At 43.0% G+C, this 12,744-nt stretch overlaps 1 protein-coding gene across 3 annotated transcripts in view; it reads right to left on the reverse strand.

Moving 5' to 3' along the window:
• The window catches only part of SAV1 (salvador family WW domain containing protein 1), a 28,120-nt gene that overhangs the window by 2,751 nt on the left and 12,625 nt on the right, over window positions 1–12,744 (reverse strand). For 2 of the 3 annotated variants that reach the window (XM_019550947.1, XM_019550948.1), the window contains exon 4: window positions 12,044–12,187. In XM_019550947.1, the coding sequence (XP_019406492.1) occupies window positions 12,044–12,187 (144 nt within the window). Of the gene's footprint in view, window positions 1–11,696; window positions 11,779–12,043; window positions 12,188–12,744 lie in introns of all 3 variants that reach the window. The other variant, XM_019550949.1, reaches the window with a different exon arrangement.

Consider the following 12,744-nt stretch of genomic DNA (forward strand, 5'->3'; position numbering starts at 1 on the left):
TAAACGCATCCACTCCTTCCAAGTGACTCTGCACCGTCTCAGGGTCAACGCTTGGTAGTCTGACGCCCTGCGGTTGTCTCTCTACGAACCCATTGTGAGACTTGTCTTGCCCCTCATTTAGGAACACTGAGGCAAGCACTTGTTGAAGAGTTCAGCCTTGTTCCCCCCGTCTGTCACCAGTTGCTTTTGCCCATTCAGTAGTGGTCCTATACTGCCCTGGGCCTTCCTTTTACTCTCTATATATCTGAAAAACAAATTTTTGTTATCCTTAACTTGGGATGCCAACCTGAGCTCCATGGTAGCTTTGGCCTTTCTAACTGCCTCCTTACAACTGCGAGCTGAGGAGGCATACTCCTCTTTAGTAATTTCTCCCTGTTTCCACTGCTTATATGCCCCCCTTTTTGCCCTTAGGCTGCTCTGGATGTCTCTGGTTAGCCAAGGAAGCCTCTTGGTCCCTTTCCCCCTGCACTGGGATCGTCTCCCTCAGTGCCCGAAGGATCGCTTCCTTAAGGCACAGCCATCCTTCCTGGGTTCTTTCAGTTCTAACATCTGTTTCTGAAGAGTTTCCTGAACCTTCAAGAGCACTACTAATAGACATACTTTGCTCTTAGGAACAACAGCATATGCACTACATGATTTTTGAAGTGCTCTTCTGCCACATCATTTGATCCACATTCCTGCTGACTCACATTTCCACATAATGAAGAACATGATGTGAAAGGAAGGCTGCCCAAAACTACCCTTCAAAACCAGCCCCTATTACTGCAGGCGTGGGCAATTATTTGGGTCTGAGGGTCACTTAGTGAGTTTTTGTGAGCTGTTGTGGGCTGGGTCAGCACTTCCCCCACCTCTTCCCCCCTGCCCCCCCACAACAGCTCCCCAAAACTCCCTAAATGGCTCTGCAGTCAGCTGGGTGGTTGGGATGGGGCCACAGGTGGGTGGGGAATGGCATCCAGGAGTGGGCAGGCAGGTGAGGATCAGGATCCAGGGCAGTGACAGCGTGGGGCCAAGGCCCAGCTGAGATCTGCTCTCTACAATGGGTGCTGGTTTTGCAGGTGGTGGTATGCAGGAAGTGGATCATGGCTCTGCCCTGGGCCCCAGCCCTGCGCTGTCACTGCCTCGCAATCCTGGGGTCTCCATGGAAACCAACTAGGAACCATGCAAGCAAGGTGCGTGGGCACGCAGAGCGGATGGGGCCGCAGGCAGGCAGGGAGCTGTACCTGGGAGCAGGACGGGTGGGCGGGCCAGGATCTTCAGGTGACAGCACAGGCCTGGGCCCTGGGCCATAGCCATGATCTGCCCGCACATCCTGGCCTGCAGAACCCAGGGAGCAGTGATCCTGGCCCCACCTACCTGTGCCGCTGCTAACATTGCTCCCCACCTGCCCATAGCTGCTCCTTATCCACCCGTCTGTGTGCCCTACCACGGAGCTCCAGCCCCCAGCGGTGCATGTGTGGTGGACAGGCCAGGGAGCCCAGGCAGCTCAGCTGGGTCTGGTGGTGGTGGCAGCTGGAAAGAACCACTGCTGCCAGGGATGCAGGGAAGCAAGTCTGGCCACTGTACCATCTCAGTCCTGCTGCGCACCTGGGGGTGGTGGGACTGGCCAAAAGCACCATGGCCTGGGCTTTCCCCTGCACCAGGGCTAGGCAGGACCGAGGGACCTTCTGTGGGCTGGACTCGATGATCTCCCGAGGTCCCTTCCAGCCCTAATGTCTATGAAAATCCCTTGGCAGGCTAGATCCGGCCCCTGGGCTGTATTTTGCCCATCCCTGTATTACTGCTTGTTATAATGGCTATAATGGTCACAGAATGGAGCAAATGAACAAGGAAACATGGTAGCTTGAATTATCCAGTGAAACCTTTTGGATTTTGTAGAATGACCTCACTTCACTGCCTAACCTAACCTGTTCTCCGTAATTAAAACCTGTTGTATCAACCACCAAGAGTTCCCTGCTTAGTAGTTCTCGCTGTGAAATCTGTCCCTGAATGGTCAGTCCTAATGTCTCTTCCTCCAAGGCAATACTCTATATTCTAGTATCTTCTGACATAAAGCAACTTCTTTCTTTCGTTTCCACTGTTACTCTGAGAGGGCAAAAAACCATAACCACTGACACGGTACTGGGAAGCTGAAATGCTGCCCCTGTGAATAAAGAAGTGTGCAAAATAAGAGAAAGGAAAGGGAAAAAATTATTGTTCTCAGATGTTGTAGGGGACTCCAAATGGGGAAGTTTCATATGTGAAAGCAAAGAAGAGATGTTGTCACCAAGCGTTAATCAAAAACAAGTTGCACTGTGGGAACGTATACACAGCAACTACAGCCAGGTGCAATAAAAAACCTCCAGAGGCCTGCAATTAGACAGCCTCCGTTAAACGACAGATTAGTTACCTTGCAAAATGAAGGGCAAGGCACAGTAAGATGAAAACCCTGAGACAAGGCAGAAAGGCAGTATCAATTAAGGTACTAGAAAAAACATGGGGAGTCATTTTCAATGAATCTGTGAATAAACACCCAAAGTTAGCTGTTTAGCAGATTTTTATATCATTTCTCTATCATTTACATTTTTCTAAACTAGATACCCCCGCTTTCTTTTAGCATTATGTTGCTAAATACACACAGATGCAGCAAGTCAGCCATAAGTTTTTCCTCTGCCAGTAACGGTTTTAATCTCTTGTTTAAACTCAATGATTTATTTTTTCTTCTGTTTTGGAATATGTAAATACCCAACTTTCCTTGATTTCAGACTTCTAATGTATTTCAAAAGGCCAAAATTAGCAACCTACAGAACAATACAAGCAAACCTATCAAAGCCTCAGGTATTTCACTAACAGATCTGAGTGCACTGGAAATCTTGTGAATTTTTGCATTTCATGTACATACTGCCAAACAAGTCTTATGACTGATCAAGACAATGCCATTTCTTTTGCAAGTAATTTTCCATGATGAGAACTGGCACAGTTTAGGCTTTAAAGGGAACCAGACAGCTGATCAAATAGAGTCCAGTTTTATTTCTATTGTTTTACATGCAACAAAGATTCATTTATATATTAGTCAGTAACTCACACTTATCTAAAATAAACTCCATGCATGCTGAATTAGGTCACCTGGTATTTCATACCCTTGCTGATTATATCACACCATGGCGTGGCCACCATGACATTTTTCATGTTTATTTCTTCATTTTTTTAGTTTCTCATTATACACACGTGGCTGCTTTGGAAGAACAATGAAGCTGTGATTCAAGCATTCAGAAGTTTGGAAAAGCCACAGCTAAGGTGGCGAAACTGTAATTCATTCCCTTCATGCATATTCAGAGTAGTCTTCAAGCAGAGTCATATGCCATATCCTCCCCCCTTCAGCTCTCCCTAACTTCAGAAACAGGTTAAGCCAGTGATTCTCAACCAGGGTGATAAAGCACCCTGGGGTGCCTTGAGATCTGTGCAAGGGTGTTGCAGGTGTTATACAATGTTAGCACTGCAAACATGATTCACAAGGTAAACCCAGGTATTTTATATAGCTTTTACATCTCTTGTGGGCTTTCTTGGTTCTTTGCCACAGAATTGCTCTATTATTTTTCTGCAGTCAAAAAACAAGTGAAAATTGAACTGGCATTTTGGGGGGGGGGCCTCAGTTTAACAAGAGGTGCCTTAGGACTAACGACATTGAAAGCTACTGGTTAAGCTGGGGAGAGAGTCCTCTCTACAGTGTTTCAGCTCCTGTCAAATGATTAGGAACCACCACCAGGCAGGCATGTTTTCCAAATGTACTTTCTGATTTCTCTGTCTGGTTGGTGCCCCTGGAAGTGGGATGATTTTTGGAGACTAGGAGCCAGCAGCCAACTCCTGGAAAAATATGGTAGTGAAGCTGGCTTTTTGGAAGCAACACAAAGACCCGTGACAGATTTTCCAGTTCTGCTACAGGCGAAACAGGTAGTCCAGGAGGGAACAGGAAAAGGGCATGGTGCAGGACCAACCCTCATAAGCAGCCCTTTCAAATTTGCTGTAGCAACCAGGTTTTCTTGCCCCAGCTGTTCCCAGAAGAACTTTCTCGGTCCTGGTGCTCAGGACTCTGACCTGACCGGTGCTGAGACCCCTTGATCCCCACCTAGTCATTCTAATTTCCATGGATCTGAAACCAGAACGGCAATTTTAAGAAAACTCACCACTTTCCCCACTGAGATGGTTCAGCTGGTCCATATTTGGCTGCAGCTTATTCTCATGTCAGCTGTGGGGGGCTGTGCCCTGTGGGCAGTATGGCCTACAGCAAGTCCTAGTCCACTATTTTTCCCATGCGCGTTCCTCCTTCTCCATGCTCCATAGCCAGCTATAGCATGCCCATCCAGCCATACTGCCAGCCTGCTTGTGCCAGATAACCTCTCCTCTGCTAAATCCTTCCAGTGCAGCCTAATCTAGTTCTCTTTCCCCACTGTTTCCCAGGTTTTCACTCTCCTTCTCTCCCCCACTTACTTACCTTGCAATGGCAGGGAGTGTCCTGCTCAGCCCTGATCTAGAGCATGCTAAGCAGAGAGGTGGCACATCTGGACTGTTCAGCTGCCAATCTGTAGCACATCTCCCCTGAGCATGCTGCAATCTTTCCAGAGGGGTTGACTGATTCAAATTTGGGTGCTTTTTTCAGGGATGAGTCTCAACCTGTTTCTATGACATATCAGCAGCCTCTGCACAGCTGAATTCAACCCCTTGCTCCAAAGTGAGGAAGCACACCAGCTTCTCAACAAAAAGGCTGTTTGAAAAACATGGGAGATATCTATGTCATTAAAAAAAAAATTGTACATGCCTGCCTGCTCTGGTGTGATCTGTTAACCGGCCATTCCAGCAGGAGTTTTTACATGCCCCAGAAGAGTAGTACAGACAGTCCTCGACTTACAACATTTTGAGTTACAATGTTTCGCACTTACAATGTTTATAAATTGACACCCTGTTTCAACTTTACAATGCCAGTTTTGATTTTACGCTTGATCCGACACAATGTCATGCCAGTGAACAGGTCTGCTGCGTCACTCGTCTCCCTAGAGACCATCTGTCCAAACTTCCTTGGACACCTTCTTTAAGAAAGCAGCCAAGACTCCAAAAAAACCTGCAGCCAAGACTCCAGCCAAGAGGCCTTCAAAAAGTCCAACCAAGAGCCTTTCAAACAGTCGAGCAAAGTTACCTCAAAGAAGTCCTTCCAAATCAATATGATTGCTATTTACAACATAAATACATTAATGTAACTATATTACTCATCTATACTTGACTGAGTACAAAATTCTGGCACATTTTTGGTGAAAATAGGGTATCGGGCCTTGGTTCATTTATAACATTGTTTCTTATGAGAAAATTGGTTCCAATTACAACATTTTGACTTAAGACACTGTTTTCAGGAACCAATCATTTCTTAAGTCTGAGGACTGCCTGTACAACCATTCAGACAGCAAGAAATCAACCAACCTTTAAAATGGACAGGCGGTTCTCTTTAATGGTCTATCTCTAGCCTGTGATGCATTCATCAGATGAGTTTGGCAAAGGGAGGCATACCTTTGCTTGAGGGTGTACAACGACGGGACCTGCCTGGTTGAAAATAAGATGCGCTCCCTAAAGCTTGGTACACAGAAGTACAGGAAATGAGAGTGACATAAACCTGAACCCTACCTAGTAAAGGGAATTTCTGAATACAATGGAGCCTTCTAAAGCTTGGGAGAAAATACAAAGCTTCAGGTAAGATCTACATGTGTGAGTCTCTTAACCCCTTTTCTCTCTGTGCTTTATTCCCAGAGATAATTTGTTTTGAGTTATTGTATTTCTGTATTGATCAGAAACCCCAAAGGGATGCGTCCTGCAGGCTCTAAACTGAGCTGGACAAACGCCAAGGGAACAGCTGTCAAACAGGTATGCTGCAGGCTGGAGAGGTAGATCTTGCAGAGACATTTAGTTTCTCCTGGGAGAACCGCTGCTTTCCCAGAAGAAGCCACAAGCATACATACGTTCAGGCTTTTTCTCCTAGTCTGGAGTTGGGAAAATGGCAAGGTTTTACCTTGCGAGGAATAAAGGCATTTGGTCTGCCCTTGAAAGGGTGCACTCAAGAGACTGCGGTCAAGGATACAGCCAACATGATAAAATTGTAAAGCTTTTTGTCTTCTTCCAAACTTTGTGGGAAAAGGGTATTGTTTTTCCTATGGTCTCATTCCCAGAATTTTGTTTGATCTGCCTCGCTTTCCCGTAGCAGTTCAGGGCTGAACTGTTTTGGTAAACATCTTTATGCATTTATATTCTGCTACTGGATCAACCTTGGTGAAACACCTATCTAAATTATACTTCTCATTTTTTATTCTCTCTCAAGTGTTAATGTGTTCCAGCTTGCTACAGGTGCCACTGATGCAAAGAAAATACCTGATAATCAGCTTGATCTGATGTGAAAAATTCATTCATAAGTAGAGCAATGTGCAAGCCAGGACACCAGGACAAAGAAAGGATAACAGCTGTAAACTGATCTGTGCTATTATAAATAAAAACATTAATATTTTCATCATTAAAAAGGCTCACATCTGGAAAGGCTCCATTACCATCAGAAAGTGGACATGGGAGTACAGACAGCTCCCAAACATTCCAGCTCAGAAACTTCTTTTAATTTTATTCTACGCTGGTAATACTGCACTGCCAAATCAATGATCTTCCCAAGAATTCACTAATGCTGTTCTTCTCAGTGACAACTGTTGATTGAAGGCATTGGTTATCAGAAAGCTGTGCCCTGTCAAGAGTTCTTTGAACTGAACACAGCTATTTTATAACAGGCACCTGGGGTGTTTATACATGTGCTCAGGGAGGCGGCAGGGGTGTGTCCGGAGCATCATATGCATCAGTGTCCCCACGCTGAGAAGTGGTGGTGGGGATGCTTTAACTAAAGCTTGTTCAATGAGCTTTAGTTAAAGCGCCCCTGCTGCCATTTCTCAGTGCTGGAGCGCTGATGCATGTGATACTGGAGTGCAGTAATTACCACACTCCAGCAGGCTCAATTGAGTCTAATCCGATGCACCATAATTACACCAAGGGGGTGGGATCATTCAGTTGTAATCAATGCTGGAGGAGCCTCAATGTACATGTATAGGCACCCCTGATTCCTGCTTTATCTGGTTTCCATCAACTTGCAGCTTTTCTTTTCTTTTTTTAAATGATTGATAAAGCAGGCTCATAGACAGCTTCAGTTGTGCTCTTCCATAGCTACCTGTGGCTGCCATTACCAGCAAAAGGAACCAGCAAATCAAGACATTATTTTGTATTTTGGTGCCAGGACTTGACTTCAGCTGCTGCCAACATGAGTGGGATAGAGGAGGAGGGCTGTTAAGCAGAGATAAAGCCACCAACAGGAGTTGGTTTACCCCAGGTTACTCCACATACACTCAGCTTGCCTTAACTGATTGCGTGAAGCTACCAACCAAACAATGGTTTTTATGTTGGCTTCTTAAGTTCTGGATAAAAAGTGCTTGTCAGCATCTGGCAACCCTTCAAACACTTCCAGCAACAGTCCGAACAATAGTTATTTATCACTGCCAGTTTCATAGCACACATACTTTCTGACGTAGTGTAACTAATGAACTGAACTCAGCGGATGGCCAATCCAAAAGTGGACTATCCACACAAAATATTTTGCTCTATTCACTGATTTCAGGCTTTCTGATTCCTATAACCACCTCCGTCATAGTGCGATTTGATACCCTGGCATATTTTAGCGATTTTAATAAACAGGCTATAAATATAGGAAAAGATGGCCAAAAAATGTTATTCTAATGGTCATTTGGATCAGCTGCTTCAAACACACTTCCTGTCTGTTTGGTCTACTCTGTCCAATCTCTGATCATTTCATACCCTGAAAAGTGTCCCTGAAGTAGTACCTACCAGATATATTAAACACAGTAACAGATTTCTGGCTGTTAGCATGCGACAGGAGGAAATTCCAGATGAGGGCATTGGAGTACTAAAATTACCATTATCCATCATCTTCTGGCAATACTTCATTTACATAAAAGCAGCTAACCTTCCCTTTTAAAGGGTACCCTGCCTTTTAATATGGGGGGTGGGGAAACAGGACAAAAAAAAGGGATATCTAACTTTATCACACACTATCGATTTAGACAAGCAATACTATGGGTTGCACAAGGAAAGTATTAATGCCAATCCCCCATCTGTACTATATTCCCATAGGACTTAACATTTGAAATGATTAAAGCAATTGTTTAAGTCAGAATACAGGGCTAAATCCACAGAAGGGGACAGGTGCCGCAGTGCAGCACTAAATGATGCCTAACATCTGGATGCCTTGCCACCTAGGAAAACATGAAACCCTTAGTTAGGCACCTAGGCTCCCAATGTACTTTGTGTGGAGCCTGACAACTAAGAATAGGACTCCTAGAAACCAGAATGCCAAGTGGAGAGCCACTAAGCCAGGCCAGGAGGAAAATACAGGGACTGGGGCAGGTTTCAGAAGCTGGCTGTGAAAGAATGACTACAGCCTAGCACTTAGGGTGCTCAGCCAGGAGACCCAGCTTCAGGGGAGATAAAAAAAATCAACGATTAAAAATAATAATTAAAAAAAAAAGCTAATTTTTCATTTAAATCATTTTTAAATGCATTTTTCTGGTTAAGTTTTAAAAAAATAAACCTATATAAACTTTTAATTTAAGATATGTTAAAGCTCAAAGATATCATCATGGAATAGAGATTATAACTTCTAATTATATACACTATTTGAGACAATATATTCATGTAACCTTTCTAGAAAAGTTTTATAAATAGGTCAGAACAGGCCATGGACTATATTAGGGGCCCAATCTTATGGGGTTCTCAGAGGCTCCTCTATAGATTAGCAAAGATTAAAGAAAACCGCTCTACCCAATGGGACTCAGTGCTCTGTCTAGATGATCCCATTAAGCATCTCTGTGATGCTTGGTTTCAGTTCTTAAACTGCATTTGTGTCTCCAGAGACAACATCCTTGCTAACAGCAGTATATGGAGATAACAATTAACAGACATGACCCACCCATCATCTCTCGTCTCTCTGCATGTTTGTGTACGCAGTCAACACTTACCCTCTCTCTAAATGTACCAAGTTTCAAGAAGTTAAATGAATAGAGGATTGTGGGGGTAGAGTAGATTTGAACTAGGAGGAGGAGCCTGGAGATAAATACAAGGAGGGAGGGGCAGTAGAAAGAAAAGAGAAACATTTTGAGCAGTTTTTTGAAATTCCAAAATACTTCGGTAACCACCACTTTGCAGCAGCTGCTTTGAAGAAAGTGGGAGAAACCAAACTAAATCCCACAAGACATGCAATGAAACTCAATAGTGGACTATTCTGAGTGCTATATTGAGACCTGGCCTAATCGCATGACAATTTGTGAGCAAAATCATGACAGAATAGATTGAATGATCATATCTGAAGTTCTCAACCTTGAGCTAAAGACAAATGTAGAATGTATGCTGGCTATGTTAAGCCTTGAACAAAGGTTATAACAAACAACAAGAATGCACTGTTGTAGGCAGCAATGATTAAATCAAGGCTCCCTGACCAGTGGTTTGAATCGTGATTTAAATCATGATTCAAATCGATTTGATTTAAATCAAATCCACCCTACTCAGCTTCTAATCCAGACCCCCAATTAATAATATTCAAGTACCATAAGCAAAATAGGACAAGCTTCAGTTGCAGAGGGTGAGGTACACCTATCCAAAACCCACAGCCTAGTCTGGAGACTCACTGTGGGGGGATGGAAACCTAGGTTTGCATCCTTGCTCCACACAAGGCAGAGGATGAACTTGAACCTGTTGGTGTTTTACTGCTACAGAGCTCAACAACAGATGAACATTGTTTAAATTTGCCCTTAATCTCCAGAATGGGAGGCAATAAAGATCTTGACAATTCACTAAGACCAACCACCCAGGACCATGAGCAAACTGCTGCCTTTCATCCTCAGTTCTTCTAGCCTAAGGCCTGGGGGGGAATAGGCAGTTACCTTCTTCCAGTGGGTGTTATGAGGATTACAAGCGATTATGGTGTGCTGTTTCATGTGCAAAGGCCTATTAATAAAATTACTACCGGAACTCACCTCACACAAACTTAATTGGTAAGAGACTGCTGTGTTTACAGAGAAACTATTTCTTTTGAAATATGCAAAGCATTTTAATTCTGTAGACTAGCTCATTCTGTTCTAATTTTATCTTGGCCTACAGGACTTACTGAAACTGCTTGTTCCAGAAATGCAAGGAAAAGAATCCATCTGCCACACAATGAAACAGTTCAAAAATGCACTGTTTGGATACTCAAAATCTAAATAAAGAAATGCAGTTATGGCCAGCAGCTGTTTATAGGAAATGAGCCCTCTCATAGGTTACAGGAACTTGTCCCTGGTGCATAAGAATATTGTTGGAATTTAGGCCAATTTAAATCTTCACGAGTTGCTGGTAGGCTCAGTAGCCACAAGCAGCAATAAAATACATTAAAATTATGATTACTAGAAGCCTTTAAAAATACCTTAAAGCTGGATGCCACTGAAAGTCCTACCAAACCTGTAGATTTTCACAGACCTGTTTGCTGCTACAAGTCAATTTTTCACTCTTACAAGTTTATTTCATACTGAAAAATGTCATTAAAATGACGACCTGCACATTTGAAAACTGTTTTTCTTTTTATTGCTCACTTGCGACTGAGGCCTGAAACATCATACTTTGTTTTGCTAGAGTCACAAAATGTGTTCTGAGAAACACATTCTTACTCCTAATTCCTACCAGAGAATAATTCCTTTTAGGAGTATAATTATACACATTTTTAAATTTTGTTTAGTTAGCGGTAATTAAACTTTTTGGACAAGAGTGAAGGTTTTAACTGTAAGTCCAAAATTCTTAATTTTATTCTGAAATTTGTATAGACTGATGCCAAAAAGAACAAGTTTTAATTATTAACTTTTAATAATCAACCTTCTAGAAAAATGTTATGTGATTATGTTAGTCTTGGATCAAGACAAAGTAAAACTAAACCTGACACTCCTCACTCTTCAGCTTGTTTTTTAACAAATCTGTGTGAACAGTAAGGGACCACTGCAGTTTTTATATAGCCTTCCTAAAATGCACTGTTTGCCAACACTTTTCTCCAAAGAAAGAAGAAAGGTTTTCATTTAAAAACTCCAAGATACAGGTCAAAACAGTGTTCTTATATGCTATTTATTTATTTTACACATTATTATGATTAAAGGATTAAGACTCCCCTACTTCCTGTAGACTACAGAAAGTGAAAAGTCACACTCTCTTGTGTGTGGGGGGGTGATGGTTTTGAACATCCCGTTGTACTTAGTCTTAGGGTTTTAATGCCATTTGACAGTTGCCTTTGGGTTGCAAGTCAGAGGCTGGAGATGGAAGAAAGAAACCTCACCTCAGGATCCAGAGGACCCAAGAGTCTCAAATATTTGTGATCCATGAAGGGTAGTCGTATTACTACCTTGATGCTTCATGACTGTACTTAATACACATGACTCCAGAAAACTGAATTGGGCCTGATGCTTGGATCCATGCTTGTTTGTCGGACTGTATCTCCCTTTCATGCCTCTCTCAGCCCTTTTCCTCTGCCTAAGAAAGAAAATTTCTCAAGATGGGGTTAACTACCAGTCTAGCACGACAGCCAAAGATGAGCAGAGGTCAGATCTAGGATGCACACTTACCAGGCCTGGCAGTGCCACACAGAAAACCCAGTGTGTGGCTCTCAGCAAACTGGCTCCTGGGTCAGAAGCAACATAGCTGCATCTGCACAGCATTGAGGGCATGCTCATTAGAGCTTTCTGAACTGAGACACCATGCTAATAAACTGGTCTCCACAACTTTTGCCTGTGGTAACTTATGAGCTTCCCAGTTGAAAGGACTGACTGTAATTTCCTATATTTTATTTTACTGCTGAGAGCATACCTAAGAAATGAGCCAAATCATTTTACAACATGCAAAAAGGCTGCTTTGCAAATTTCTTGTTTTTCAACATACAGGCATTTTCTGAGAAAGGAAAAAAAATACTTACTTTACAGGAGCCCTGGCATAGACCTGTAGCCAGTCTGGAATCTCTGCAGTGTGGTACGGATTTGCAGGTACTAGGAGGGGCTGGCTTTTTTCAGCTTGCTGAGGCTGATAGGTCACTGGAGGAGGTTGATCGTATCGGGGAACACTATATGAAGAATAATATAGAGATAAACAACAGATTTCTATTAAACTAGGAACCTCAAAAAGCAGTAACTTAAGCATATTAGAAGCATGAATTCTGAACAAAGTGTCAATCAAAAATGTTGATTAATCCAGTCATTTGTGGACTGGACTAATCAATGGGAGTCATACATACAGACTGATGGTACCGTTGCATAGTGGGTTTAATTCCAGCCTTCTTTAACTGGGAGAAGACCCTTCTATAGTGGTTTTTAGTAACTGTATTACTACTCACAAATGTAATCATCGCTACAAATCTATCATCAGATTGTAAAAATTCATCATGCAGTACTTCACCTCCTGCAGTTGTTACTGCAATGGGATCTCAGTCTAAATAAAAACAAAAATGATTTTAAAAAGTATGGAGTGCTGCCACGCAACACCCCATGCTGCCGCTGTTCTGTCTTTTCTCACTTGGCCTCTGTTGTAGTGGGGAGTAAGGCCACCACTGCCATGCCGGCCTCCCCCCACCCTCTCCCTCGCTGCTTCATGCTCTTTTTTTTTTTTTTTTTTTTAGAACAA

The sequence above is a fragment of the Crocodylus porosus genome, unplaced genomic scaffold (assembly GCF_001723895.1).
Source record: "Crocodylus porosus isolate Cpor-Errol unplaced genomic scaffold, CroPor_comp1, whole genome shotgun sequence".
Lineage (NCBI taxonomy): Eukaryota > Metazoa > Chordata > Crocodylia > Crocodylidae > Crocodylus > Crocodylus porosus.